Genomic DNA, 15,812 nt, shown 5'->3' on the forward strand with positions numbered 1-15,812 from the left:
GATAAATAAAATATTTGTAGGATTAATTATAAATGCTTCTTTTCATTTTTTTATTGTTTTTATTGTTCCGAACAATGCCACACACAAAAAAAACCGGAAAATATTAAAAGTGGCGAAAATTCAATTTTTTGGTATTTTTTCCAAAAAATCCACCAAACTATCGGAATGTTTAGATTTTCATAAAATTAACTCTACATAGTTGCATAACCATTATATGAAAGTTTCAACGAATTTTGCTGGTTAATTGCGAAAGTGTGGAGCCACCTTAAGCCTTCAAGCCCTTGCTATAACGTACAGTTACTCGCTAGCTACAATATCGTTTTCGTCCAATCGGTCAATCAATCTTGTCTCCTTCTTTCGCTTAATAATGTATTATCGCATTCACTCCCTCATTTCCTCAAAGAATCCAACATATCGCGTTCACCTTCTCGCTCCTACGGTATCGCGTTCACCTTCTCGCTCCTACGATATCGCGTTCACCTTCTCGCTCCTACGGTATCGCGTTCACCTTCTCGCTCCTACGATATCGCGTTCACCTTCTCGCTCCTACGATATCGCGTTCACCTTCCCGCTCCTACGATATCGCGTTCACTCTCTCGCTCCTATAACATCGCGTTTATCCTCTCGCTCCTACGATATCGCGTTCACCTTCTCGCTCCTACGACATCGCGTTTATCCTTTCACTCCTCAAATATCGCGTTCATCCTCTTACTACTACAATATCGCGTTCATCCTCTCGCTCCTATGATATCGCGTTCACCCTCACACTGCTACAATATCGCGTTCATCCTTTCCCTCCTCCAATATCGCGTTCACCCTCACACTGCTACAATATCGCGTTCATCCTCTCGCTCATATAATATCGTGTTAACCCTATCATTCCTACAATATCGCGTTCAGCCTATCATTCCCACCATATCACGTTCACTCTATCATTCCTACAATATCGTGTTCACCCTATCATTCATACAATATCGCGTTCAACCTATCATTCCAAACCATATCACGTTCACCATATCATTCCTACAATATTGTGTTTACCCTATCATTCCTACAATATCGTGTTCACCCTTTCATTCCTACAATATCGTGTTCACCCTGTCATTCATACAATATCGTGTTCACCCTATCATTCATACAATATCGTGTTCACCCTATCATTCCTACAATATCGTGTTCATCCTGTCATTCATACAATATCGTGTTCACCCTATCATTCCTACAATATCACGTTCACCCTATCATTCCTACAATATCACGTCCACCCTATCATTCCTACAATATCGTGTTCACCCTACCATCCTACAATATCGTGTTTACCCTATCATTCCTACAATATCACGTTCACCCTATCATTCCTACAATATCACGTTCATCCTATCATTCCTACAATATCACGTTCACCTTATCATTCCTACAATATCACGTCCACCCTATCATTCCTACAATATCGTGTTCACCCTATCATTCCTACAATATCACGTCCACCCTATCAATCCCACCATATCACGTTCCCCCAATCATTCCTACAATATCGTGTTCACCCTATCATTCCTACAATATCGTGTTCACCCTATCATTCCTACAATATCACGTTCATCCCATCATTCCTACAATATCGTGTTCACCGTTTCACTTTTAACATATAGCGTTCACTTCACTCTCCTGTCATATCGTGATCATCTTCGAACTCTTACTATATCATATTTCTCTCTCGCTCCTACGATATCGCGTTTATCCTCTCGCTCCAACGATATCGCGTTCATCCTTTCACTCCTCAAATCTCGCGTTCATCCTCTTACTACTACAATATCGCGTTCATCCTCTCGCTCATTTAATATCGGGTTACCCTCTCGCTGCCAAGCTGAAATATCGCGTTCATCCTCCCGCTCCTATGATATCGCGTTCACCTTCACACTGCTACAATATCGCGTTCATACTCTCGCTCATACAATATCGCTTTCATTCGCTTGCTAACGTGATACCGCGTTCACTCATTTGCTCTCTCTCTCCTACACTACTGCATTATTTTCTTCACTCCTACAATACCACGTGCATTCCACTACTTCTGCAAGATCTCGTTCACTTCCTCGCTTTAGATGTCGATATGGATCCTTTTTCCTACTTACTGTAGTGGATCCTTTCGTCTCTCATATACATGTATAGTATCGTAGTCTGTACCCTTTTGTAATAGCGATTATATCAGGTATGCTTGAAGTCTAAATCTACCCATTTTGAAGGTCCCACTGTGAATGAACTCTATAAAGTATAATTCTATATCCGTGACTTATGATTCAGAGAAATAGTGTTTGATTTCCATATATAGACAAACCAAATGCTAATATTCTCAGTATGTATCACGGGAGGCGGGTATGGTATGGCGGCTGGTTGATAGTGGAGCAGACGATATCCGAACAAACGTACTTAACACGCATGTCGAAAAGTGTCGGTTGACGTAGAAAAATTTGAATAATTCTGTGATATTTGACAAAATATAGCTTTATGACCCATCGTACTGTATGAAAATGATACACATTTGGCGGTTTTTCAATCAATATCAAATTACATTTTGCTCAAGTGGAGTTTTTTGTTCTGTATCATAGCTCCCACACACTGCCAGGGCTGTTTAGTTTGGTCTCATCTGGTTTTGGCGAATACCCGGTTTAGGTCTGGATACCGAAGTTAAGACTTCAAACACCTAATTCCTATTTCTATACTGTCCTCATCAACATATTAAACCATTTATGTTAGTTCTATGGAGTTGAAAATGTATACATTGTACGAACCCCATCGAACTTCAAGCTAATATTGCAAAAATCAAAAATAGCGAGTCTGAGAACGAAAATTCCCCTAGAAATTACAAATAAGAGCCTAGTTATATTTTCCTCAATATATAATACTTAAGCATTAGAGGTAATCACGATTATGCAAATAGGAAAAATGCTTCGCCATTTTTATTTAGTTCGGTATTTTAAAAAACATAATTATCAGTGGTGAAAAATGAGAAATGAAATTGCAGAATTTAAAAAAAACATACTTGTTTTGTATCAAAATACGGTGAACGATTGCTTGTGTGTTCGGTAAGGGATGATCTGGGTGGTATGGACTCTAGTATGACGTCGTCTTCGAGCGCGTCTAGACATCTGTTTGTCTATTTCCCAGCATCACTTCCTGTCGTTGCGTGCGTTACATCCGTTGGGACTGGACGGGGGTGAAACAACATGTCTGTACATTTATTTTCTTACACATGTCTGATTCCTGAAAATGGTCTCTAGTTATAAAACAGTCATGAAAAAGGTACGGCAAGGCCATGGAGGGAGCAGCACTACGATAGTCAATTTTCCGTCGTGGTTTGGCCCAGGTGTAGTTTGTATGCTTCATCATCTATAAAACTCTGGCTTCAGAATAGAAATCTTGTCCAGTCTATCTTCTCAAATAGGAGTTATATGCCGTTATTATCTGACGGAGTTCATTATTAATTACAGACGTTAAATATTTTATTTTTATAATTGATTAATATACAAATATCAAATATTCAAAATTCCCCTAACATGGCTTTAAGCTTTTAAAGCTTGGTACAGATTCCTGATCGATACTGGAGGGAAACCAGGTCAGATACGATATCATTGTAAAGACAGTCTAAACACGTGTAAAATGTTAAGATCTTCTCCCTCGGGGATGTATTTCCGCCGTGATAGTTGACAGTTAAATATGTCTACTTCCGCTTTTATGATAGAATTATCTGTTCAAGCATGTGATTCATTTTTTTTGTTTTTATTATCATCATTTTATTAACCCTAAACGATTAGTCTTCAGTAAACAGTTCTTGGTATTTGTATTCCAATCTTAAACATATGCATTTTATAAATGTCAAATGACCAAACAACAGAGTAGGAACGATATAAATTCGTTATAAAATTCAAATTTCCAAACATACAAATTTAGTATTTATTTCAAGATGCAGTCCTGGTGATATTCCACATTTCTAAGTTTTATCATTACCATGAACCGCTTACTGATTAGATTAAAACTTATGGTATATGGGGTAATCTTTATGGGTTTTGATTAAAGTCCCATACCGATCGGTTTGTATTCTGTACCATGTCCATGCTAATGCTGTACGTGTATATACGACCATTTTATTTAATTATATGTGAAGTATGTTTTAATTGTTCCTCAACATGAAAGGAAATATTCAAAAAATCAGTATTATTTTAGAAAAAAGTATACATGTATGACGTTTCCCTCTCACAGCTATCTATATAAGTTCGGGGGAAATTTGTTCTCTAAAAAGTCGGGGAACTGAGAACAGTCCATTGTTTGATATTGTGCTCCCAGATTCTGCATAGGGGACAATAAGAGCAAGACAAAAGAGAAATACTGACAAAAAGTCTCTATCATTATAATTGTACATTTATAAAAACGGAATTAACCAAGGGAGATTACTCTATCACAGGTAACAGATATGCAATGTAAGGTAGCATACACCCTTAACAGATCCCACCAAGTCAAAGTTAATCATAGCCTTGATGTGTTTTGTTGTCAACACTTTCACGAAATGGTCTCTGGAGGTTTGTGATAAACCGTGGACACTTTTTGTTATTGGTCTTACTTTGTTACTTTATTGACAATCTGTTGACACGGTCCTGTCATATTCCACACTATTGATTTAACCCGAGTTGACGCTAGCCCAGAGTGCTGGCTTTAGTGGTATCAGTAGGAACGTTACGCCATAATAACGCGCACTTTCTGGATTCAATTTCGCCGCGTGTAAGCTTGATTAATTCCCATATATGTAGATACAGTGACAGGGAAATGTAGCCAGTATACACTCCCCCAGACTTGTTCAATATGTTTCATACAATATTGAGGAAAATTGTATAATATATTCAGTTTTATTCTGGAAGTCATGCAAAGTTTTGACAGTTACAAGACGAGTCGCGTCCGTGCGTCTAAGAAATGAAGAACAATTTACGGTCGTGCATTCCAGGTTCAAAAATAACGACAGTATTGCTAAGGTTATTACTACTTAGTGAGTAATGTGTCTGCGTCCGAGTTTTATCACGTTGAAGGATGTTATCAGTACAAAAAACGATTCTGTTATCATTAAACATCCGTCAGGTGATATTAGGGGAGAAATTCACGTCTTGTTTCATTAAAATTTCTGTTCCTGTTATGCACAACAGTCAGGCGTGTTCTCCCGCTTTACCGATAGTCTACTAGATCCACACTTTCTTTCCGTAATTTATTTATTTCAGCTTCCCCGCACGTTCTTTAGTTCCAGATACCTAACGAAAGATTTAGGTCCAGCAATTCCCAAATTGTTTCAGCTACTACCCCACAAACGTACTATTTCCAGCTACCCCCCAACCATCCTCGAAACCCAGGGGTGACGCTCTCTTACGTTCTCTGCGCCCCTGGAATATGCCAAGAAAAAGATCGAAGGCACTATATGCGTCAGGGGTGCAGAGAACGGTGTCGTCTCGCGTAGCATACATTTGGTATTTTCCTTTATACAGGTAAGGTGTTGGGTGTATGCTAGGTGAGATTTGGTGTCAATTAGAGAACAAAAGGATTTGATTACAGGTAAACCATAGTCTGTACTATAAAGTGTGAATATGAACGTATACATAGGATTGATTTTTGGTGTAAATTTTTTTATAATTGTTTCCACTTCATCTAATATGAAAAGGCAAAGCCTTAAAAGAGCGTAGCTTTTGTTATTTCTGATATTTACTGATTCAGAATACAGCTTTCAGAATGAGGTAGGATAAACTTTATTTAAAGTCGACAAGTCGAGGGAAAACAATAAAACATAAACTCTAATGAGATTAAGACCGACATGACAATAGGGGAGATAGGAGCAAGTTTGGCCCATTTTTATTAAAGTCCGTTCTGGGAAGTATGGCAGCATGCACGTCCGTTTTTGAACATTATTTAATTTTCACTGTCGGAAGATCGGATGGCCGAACGAGCCCTGCCATGGGATAAGTTCGGAGAGGCATTCGGGTAAGTTCGGCTCTATTGGAATCAGCTGAATTATGACGTCATAAGTATGCAACGTCAGATTTTACCGCCGCCAATTTTACGAGTTTTTATGTGTTATGTAACAGGGTGTACTCGATGCACATGTCAGCAGGTTTGATTGTATGTGTGGTCTATCGTACCCGTTTCATAACGAATACGTGTAAGGTCGAGCGAATGCGATTGCACGAGTATTTCCAATACACACGCCACCCTGGGTGTCATATACACACGCACCCGTTACCTTCCCACCGCACTTTGCACTGTGCTCCGTCGGAGCAAGACGGACCTTTCCAGGCCCTCTGGTAAGTCATTTTTTTTTTGTATTAGAAATATGTAAATGTACATTAGCACAGTGCAATATAATGCAATATAATATAATATAATATGACACGATATCTGTATAATAACGTCGAAGCTTATAAAGCGAAAGTAGAACTAAAAATAGTGTAGATAGACATCGTTTCGCATTTATTGTAAACGTTAGTTTCGTACTTAGTTCGACCCATATATTTTAATACTAATATATTGTATTTTAGGTTTACATACTGGACATGTAAAACCAATGAACCCAAATCTTGTGCTCGTTATAACTGAGGAGTGAACGACTTTACATTGATGCAACGTCAGATTTTACCGCCAATTTTACGAGTTTTTATGTATTACTTGGGCCGAACTTGCCATGGTTTCATTGGCCGAAACTGTCCGGGCCCAAATTGATATATCAATAAATTCTTATCGTATAGCAATATGGTACTGAGTACTTGGCTTGGCTTTTATGTATATCAGTTGAAGCTGTGTTACACGTTTGACCGTAAAAAAATATCAAGTCCGTTTACAGAAAGTTCGCACAACTAGAATTCAGAGAAATTTTGAATTTTCTTTGTAAAGAATTATACTACCACGTGTCAGTATAATTCTTTACAAAGAAAATTCAAAATTTCTCTGATTAAAATAGACATAAGTTCTTAATTATAATATGTTTTACAATACCATTTTGAAACAGACTATAACCAAATTGTGATCAGGTGTGAATTGAAACGGTACGTGTGGCGCAGAAATTTTCCACCATAAACGAACGCACTTGGACCGTTCTATAAGCAGAGCTAAAAATGCACAGTTTCGGAGATTAAAAAACAGTCCGTCCACTAAATTACATAACGTATCTTAAAAACTACATGTGGCTTGACATTGTTTAAGAAAGAAATAACACAAATTGGCAATAGTCAGCATTTTAGTTTAGGTCAGGTACGTCTAGACCCCTCAATCTACACGTACCAAATTTTCCTGATGTCAGCCTCGGTCCAAATCTCTACCTGTCGTTTTCTTTACAGGTTCAACCGGTTCAACCGTTTCAACCGGATACGCGAATGTACATGTAGCCCAAGTATTTTAGAAATGTATGCTAGGTGAGACTAAACCCAGAGAACGATAGCGAGCGTAACTCCTGGAAGATACCCCGTACTAGGTGCTTAGCGACCGCCAAAGCGAATGATGTCCTGGGTTCTGTCCCCTGACGTTCGGCTTTGAATGGGATACGATAGGGACAGGTAAGCTCGTCCTTAGTACACATGTACCGGATGTTCCATTGCGTTAGCGTGTACAGTGACATTTCACCGTCTTCATGCGGACTTATTTATAGGTAATACTCAACCACACAAACAAGCAAATAAACCACTACCCCAAAAAATATTCTAGTTTCAGCAACCGCACAAATGCTCTACAGGTAGTTTCAGCAACCGCACAAATGGGCTTTATTTCCAACTGTCCCAAAAATGCTAAAATTCTCGGTACCCAACAAAATCTAATGTCTCAGCTATCCCATACATTGTTTATAAATGTAGTTCCTGCTACCCGACCATGAATTATGTTAGTCCATACTATCTCACAAGTTCGTTAGTTCTAATCTTACTCAGCACGTGATTCATTTACAGTTACATATTATTTCCAGATCTCACACAAATGAGTTGATTTCAGAGACAATGTACATCACAAATACGTTCGTTCCCCTACCAAGTCAATAACCTAGTTCCTGCTACCCAATAACTGTGTATCCATGTTACACCAACTATTCTGTAACACCAGATACCAACAAATCCATTAGTTCCAACTACCCCACACATTGCGATCTCACATATATTTTAGTTCCAAAATACCCAGCGACTTCTTTAGTTCCAGCTATCCTTTAACTATGTATTTAAGTTTAAGTGAGATTGAAGATTTACCTTACCCCACAAATTATCTGGTTTTATCTACCCCACATATTCTATCTAGCCCTCTACTTATTAACGCGTGTAGGTTATTTCTCGAACTACGCCTGTAGGTTTCATACCGGGACACTTAATGCACTAGCATGTGCTTTGTTAATACTGATACTAACTATCTGAGGAATTACTAAAAAAAATACATTATAAAATGGAGCATATCAAGAGAGGCTGAATCATTCAGTAGAATAAAATAGTGGGTCAGTCAGTATGACATACAGAGAAACTAGCCTAATTAAGCAATAAAACCATTTCTAATCAAATAGGCGGTTCTTGAAGTCAGGTGACGCTACAATAAGGTGCCGATAAGATAGAATGTCGGGAAAATCAGTTGTCTATAAAAGCAGGTGTCGATAAACTCAATTATTTGTAAACTATGGTGTCGGTAACCACGTATGTCGGTAAACTCAGGTTTCACTGTACTAGCACGCACGCTAATTATTCCATATCATTAACTCTCATAGATTCATATTGTTATAGAGGAAAATATTTCGTGTGTAGATACATGTATCTTTGTTGAAAGGAGGGGACGCCCAAACACTTGAGTCATGATGAAGAGTGTGTTTTCTCACGAACAGGATACTGATGATGTGATGGGGACACATGGCCTCATAAGCTCATAAGTATGTAAGCTTTGAAGTATTGTATAGATATCAGTACTTAAGGAATGATTTTTATTTTTTCAACATTTATGAGGTCATAACAACAATGGGTTTTTGGAAATATTTTACATGAATCGCTAACGCGATTCATTCAATATGTCCATAAACCCATTGTTGTTATGGCCTCATAAATGTTGAAAAAATAAATATAATTCCTTATATTTTCATTGACTAATCCTTTGAGTGGATCGATATAACAACGAATAAAACAAATAAACAGGGTTTGTTCCTGCTTATACAAGGGTGCAAGGCAGTGGCGAGAACAGTGTTTTTTCGCGGGGAAATGTGACACTATCGTGAGAGATCTTAGCAACCGTCAACAACAATAACACAACAAAATGTAGTTCTATATTCAATGTTTATTTGTAGCACAGGCCACGTGAATACGTGGATATTTCACAAAACACAGTTCAATAATATGTTAAGATGTAAGAATTAAGCATCTAGGTCGGTCGTTCCGAGTGAGTAGTTTTTGTAGTGTATTACTACGCAGTGTGATCAGGTTACTATCAGTTCCCACGTGCTGAGATTCTATGAACACCTGTGTTATGCATTTATGAATGTAATTTTTGTCAATGGGTCTAAGCATACAGAATGTAAATATAAGTATATAGTAACATTTATTGACAAGCTGAATTTCACAAGACAGTGAAAATATGTATTTAATTATCATGATTTGTTTAATTGAAAATGGAACTCTAAAAATGAAACAAGTGTTAAAAATAAAAAGACTTTTCAAAATCGACTTATTATCAATGGTTAATCTTAACGTAGAGTTGGAAATGAAAGACCGACGCCAGAGAATGTAGGGTAGAAACTGATCGCGTGTTAGTTCAACATAAGATATCTGTATATACATAGCTCGAGGCTATCAGAAGTTCAATTAAATTGGTTGATTGATTGGTTGATTGATTGATGGGTCTTTACGTCCTTGTTCCGGTTATAACCAAGCCTAGGACAAATGTTTAATTAAATAAGACTAAGAAACTATTTAAAGAAAACTTTAAAAAACTATGTCACATGTTTAACAACTCCCCAATAAGTGATTCCTTGTAAAATTGCTGGAATTCGCTGTAACTCTGGACCCTGGGCAGTGGTATGGAAGCTAAGAAATAATATATCATACAAGATTTCTTTATATTATCCTATTCAAGGTATACAGAGTTAATTCCCTTTTATCATGAGACGAACGAACGCCGTTTTTAATACACAAGAGTGTACGAGTTGTCTACCCTTGAACGATTCCGTGAACAGCAACTACATCATGTAATGAAAAATGTTAGTGACATTTATACGTTTACAGAAGTTCCATACAGTATCTGTAGTGGATCAGATAGATAGCACCGACTGTATCCACGATCCGTTCATAAATAGAACAATCGCTGATCCAGTCAAGTCAACCACTGCTTAGGACGTGAGGCAAAGTTCGAAATCAAAATAATTCTATACAAAATTTCAGCATTTCATCTGTGAAAGAAAGAAAACAATTTTTAAATCACTCCATAGTATCAAAGATTTTTAACTAATTTGATATCTAATATTTGTGAAACAGTTATGTGATGTGTGAACCAGTTCTCCAAAAGACACTAGCTACCCAACTTTCTCTTATGCGGAGGAGAAGAACTGTGTTTCTCCTATATTAAATTATGTATTATAATTGGATGTGCAGGTATGGGGTGGGGATATATAATTTGGCCCAACCACTCTTGTATATCTCTTACCCTGTTGGGGTACATGGTATTATATATATGTCGGTAGGGATAGGCCCAACCACTTTTGTATATCTCTTACCCTGTTGGGGTACATGGTATTATATATATGCCAATTATAGTACTGCTACAAGGCCTCCTATATAACCTTTCTACACTTTTTTTTTAATTGTGATTCACTTGGCACACATTTCACTTCTTTCTACCATATATCTTTTAAATTGAATACATTCGTGGGTCGATAAGTAGTAAAACAATGAGTAGCCGTCGGTGGTTAGGAATTTACAAATCTTGTCCCCAGTCAACACAATGTTCATGACGTCATAGTGTGTTATGTAACTATGGAGTTATTATGACGTCATTGGAAGTTATTTAACCTTTTCAGTGCCAGGGGGCCGATGGGGCCGATTACATAGGTCTCAGAGTGCCAGGGGGCCGATGGGGCCGATTACATAGGTCTCAGAGTGCCAGGGGGCCGATGGGACCGATTACAAAGGTCTCAGAGTGCCAGGGGGCCGATGGGGCCGATTCTATTTAAATAGAGTTTGTTGTTTATGCCACCTCATCTTGATTGCCATACAAAATTATGACGTTGGGTTACATGACGTCTATCAACGCGAAAAATGATGATGTAAAAGGTACGTAATTTTGACGTTATCTTTAGTCAAAGTGACGTCATTATTGTTTGGAAAGCACCTGTAGTAATGGCCGTTCCATGGATGCGGATGTTTCCACCTGAACCCGACAGGGGTCCTGGCTTTTACGAAGCTCCTAGGCCTCTTCATATGCCACCCAGGGATTCTCGGCCATTTTCATATTTCATGATTCTTTTTCCCGAGACACTGATGAAGGAAATAATTCGGCACACCAACAGGTAAAAGTTTACATAAACTATTCCTTCTTCATAAATCATGAAATAATTTTAGTTCAGGTACCCAATTCTGTTTTAAAAACAGTGGTCGCACAGGTCTTGAAAATGACTGAAAGCCTTTCTTGTTTAAAATATTCTTTTAATTTTATATTTTACATTTTATCATTTATCAACAGTTTCGTTATTACCAGATACATGTGTATGACCCCTGAAAAAACTATCGGTATATCTGTTTTATTGAAAAGTATTGCATGATGTTGTCTTCCCTGGATGTTAGGTGTTAGACAAGTTAGTGAAGTATCTTTGACATTTTAGGTATGCACACCACCATCTGCAGACAAACCAGAACAATTTGGGACAAAATGCAAGGGCGCGTTCTTGGAAAAAAATTATCTTGTCGGAATTGAAAGCATTTCTTTCAATATTTTACAACATGTCAATTGTAAGAAAGCCTTCAATTCCCGAATACTGGAATTCAAGACTACCAAGTCAACGTTCATCTTGGTTTCCACACACGATGGCTAGAAACAGATTTCAAAATATTTTGAAATTCCTACATATCGCAGATTTCCGGCGCATGGTTGGAAGAGAGGTTAGAACAGTGTCGTCTAGGTAAATTATAGACTATGCATTGGTACACATTGTAATCTGTTTTATACAAATAATGTTTATTCAATGTGAGTAGGTCCGCGTGCGTATGTGTGCGCTTTCAGTGCAGCACAGTACTTATAACACATGTATACCCTACTCTCTTAATTGAAGAAGTCATGCGCTTACTGTACATGTAAAGTATAACTAGAATAAAATGCCCTTCATGCGCTCCTCTTTGAACAAAATAGTCACACTATCATACCATCTCGGCATACAAAATTAATTGATATATCTTGATAAAACTTGTTTCTTCATTTCTAGAACGCACAGCAGATTTATATTCAATTTTTAATATCATCACATTCTATACTCTAAAATAAAATGCAATGAACAGCGTAACAAAACAGATGGATGCGCAGTGTGTACACTACTAGTTTGTTTCACCCACTGTCTAATGATATTCCTGAAAAGTATTGGGCGGGAAGTTTAACGGATATGGCGCATGTCGGGTTGATAAGACGCGTGCCGGGTAAATATAGCGCATGTCGGGTCGATAAGGCGCGTAACGGATAAGTATGGCGCATGCCGGGCGGATATGGCGCATACCGGTCGAACATGGTCAGTCCGCGATATCGACTATGCACAGTCAATAAGCAGTATCACACATGCAAAACATCCCATATCACGGACGAGTTTATGATAATTAAATTGATTATATTATTATCCGTGTCACTGTCATTGAGATATCACTTTTCATCTAACAAGTTAGCATACATGTTATACTTTGACGTCATTCACATGGACACAATTTTAAATTTTGACGAAAAAAATGTATTTGGTCATTCATCGCTGTAAGAATTATAAGCAACAGATAAATATACAAATATTACCGATAGAAGCGCTAGATAAAATGACGTAACGTCACGTCGCTGTAGAAATACATCCTGTTGTTGTCAATATTAACGAAAACAACGTCTCTCGAGTAAAAGATATTCAGAGAGATTTACTGGTTTTTATTTTATTTTTTTAATTAAGCATCCTGCCTACGACCCTGCCGCCATATTTCGTCCTCTACTTAACTTCGTCAACAGGCAGTTCCTGCGCTTCATCATACCGAGGAGGGAAATGTGTGTTGATGAATCCCTGGTGAGAACAAAAGGCCATAGTGTGATGCGTGAGTACATTCCCTCCAAGGCCGCGAAGTACGGAATTAAGTTTTGGATACTCTGTGAGTCAGCGTTCAAATGTCCATATACAGAGGCCGATAATTCGACCCAACTCCGCGGGGGGAGCTACAGGGCAGTAACGTTGTATACAACCTACTGAGCGAGGCGTCCTTGCTTGGCCGTGGTTACCACGTGTTTGCTGACAGTTTCTTCACTTCGATGCATCTTGGAAGAATGCTGCTGCAGCACCATACCTATGTGACGGGTAAGGGTCAATATGTATATCCAGTGATAGTGCTCTATATATCTCACTTAGTTTTGAACTTTGAAAAATAATTAAAACGACTAAGGTTTTATACTCTTTGAACCCACGCACTTCCTGTAACACGAGGAGCGGGTTTTTTGGGGGGTTTTCGGAGCTTCTTTGCGATTTACAAGCATAAAAAAAATTGATAGTGTTACGTTATCGGCAAGCAGACAACAAATGAGAGCTTTATCTCCGAGTTGACACTTTTTAGTATTTCCTTTGCAAGTAAGGTTTGACAAAATCAACTTAAGGTTTTTCTTTTCTGCTATATTAAGAATATTTATATTTCATTTATTGAAGGTACGCTATGGAAAAACAGACCGATGCCCCTGACTATACGGAATGCGGATCCGCAGCCAGGGGCCGCTGTATACATGAGACAGGGCAACTTCCTGTGTCTGGCAGCTCGTGATGTAGAGGGCAAAAAGCCGGTGCGGCTCTTATCTACTCTCCTGCCAGCGCATGACCTTGGATGTGGGCGTCCTAGAATTGTCAATGCGTATAACCATAATATGGGTGCCATTGACATGAATGATGGGTTATTGAGTGCATATGGTGTCCAGCGCAAAACCAAGAAAGTCTGGAAAAAAGTGCTTCTACACATTTTCCACAGAATTATGCAAAATGCATACATACTCTACAGAGAGAACACAACTGATCGCCCCGTACTGACTCGACTTAATTTCATCATGCAGGTCGCAGAGTCCTTATCGGGATGCAATGTCCCGGGCATGCCAAGGCGCGCACGTCGAAGAGTCCAGAACCTAAAAGTACTACCGCGTGGAAAAGAAAAAGATTGTTGCGTGTGTTCATCCAATGTGCGGCATGGCAGAGGTGTGCGCCACAGGAGCAGAACAATTTGATCCATATGTAAAAGAGGCCTCCATAGGCACTGCCTCGAAAGGCACAACGCATGCGCAGAACTTTAGCAAGACAATCTGGAAATAAATTTATGCTGAGCAATTTATGAAATATTGTTTTACTTATGGCACGTTTAAATTCTGTTTAGTTTATCGTTTTTTTATATATTGATTTATCTGTATTTTTGTCACTGTTTATGCTAGAATGTTAGTACATGTACACTAGTTTATATAACTCTCTAACCATGACAGGAGATCAATATGGTTGGGTAACTTGTCAAAATACATTATGTATAAAGAGTATCTATTCAATACATCGTTGTTCATGATGTCATTATTGCGAATGCGTCACATTATGTTTGTTAGAAGATTACGTCGTGAACGTAACATCCAAATGCTTGACACTCTAAAGAATAAAAAAAAATACGATGTTCCGTTTACATATTATACTCATGAATCAAAACTGCACGGAAATAAACTCAAATAATTATAACGCCGTAAAATTGCTGACGTTATAAAGGTTATGTTTGTTTGCGCAACAACAATCATGCGATTTTCGCGACGTCGAAATTAACATAGCGTCAACAATACTTTGACGTCATAATTGGCTGGACGTCACAGTTGGAAAAACAGTTGTGGATACTTCGAATTGGCTGAGTCAAATGTTTGGCAGCCTAAAGGTTAAGGTTTGAAATGCATCTTAGCGCATCATGGAATATGTTTGAACATAATTGTGTTGCATACCCTCATACATGTTAAAAAGATGCATTTCAAACTTATATTTACGTTCTATTACATCCACTTTTATTATTTCGAATTAAAAAAAAAGAGTATTTTTTCACGTTAAAAAGCAAAACACCGTCATGAAAACAACAAGATGCGTTGTCAACGATGACGAAATACACAGTTGAGCAATAAACAAATAGTTCCACTTTACATATTGTTTAATAATTTTAATTCATAATATCTGCATGTTTAACAAGCATTGATTATCTTAAAAATTGACAGTATATCTTGATTTAAAACAAAAATACACTGTAAAATATTTTAGTTGCAAAACGTCAGAAATTTATTCCGTATTGGCGGAGAAAGCTGACCGTTAAAAGACGGTTGTGCAGCGGCTACGCTCATGCCACGAAGCGGTTGGACTTTCAACGAGATAGAAAATGCATTCGTGAAATGTGGAGTTTCCTAAGAAACCAGATGACAATTTAAAAGATGCTGTTGGCTGAATTCTTGTGTCGATCGACTGTGTCATTCGGCGTGTGTTACTGTCGATGAGGGGACAGAGGTCGTGTAACGGTACATGTAGGACTGTTAATACTGTTATCTAGAGGCACTGCGACACAAATGTAAAT

General features: G+C 38.1%; 1 protein-coding gene across 1 annotated transcript; it reads left to right on the plus strand.

Moving 5' to 3' along the window:
• The first annotated feature begins 11,358 nt into the window (after positions 1 to 11,358).
• On the plus strand, positions 11,359 to 14,581 carry LOC110464096 (piggyBac transposable element-derived protein 4-like). Its single transcript, XM_021519146.1, has 4 exons — positions 11,359 to 11,533; positions 11,846 to 12,122; positions 13,157 to 13,295; positions 13,895 to 14,581. The coding sequence occupies exons 1-4, from the start codon at positions 11,364 to 11,366 to the stop codon at positions 14,455 to 14,457; spliced, it is 1,149 nt and encodes a 382-aa protein (XP_021374821.1). The 5' UTR covers positions 11,359 to 11,363; the 3' UTR covers positions 14,458 to 14,581.
• Positions 14,582 to 15,812: the final 1,231 nt, after the last annotated feature.

Source organism: Mizuhopecten yessoensis, unplaced genomic scaffold (genome assembly GCF_002113885.1).
Source record: "Mizuhopecten yessoensis strain PY_sf001 unplaced genomic scaffold, ASM211388v2 scaffold10959, whole genome shotgun sequence".
NCBI lineage: Eukaryota > Metazoa > Mollusca > Bivalvia > Pectinida > Pectinidae > Mizuhopecten > Mizuhopecten yessoensis.

Coding starts and splice junctions, on each gene's coding strand:
- LOC110464096 (XM_021519146.1), top strand. CDS start 11,364: ATGGCCGTTCCATGGATGCGGATGTTTCCACCTGAACCCGACAGGGGT. Junction 12,123..13,156: donor GGCGCATGGTTGGAAGAGAG/GTTAGAACAGTG, acceptor TTTTTAATTAAG/CATCCTGCCTACGACCCTGC. Junction 13,296..13,894: donor AAAAGGCCATAGTGTGATGC/GTGAGTACATTC, acceptor CATTTATTGAAG/GTACGCTATGGAAAAACAGA.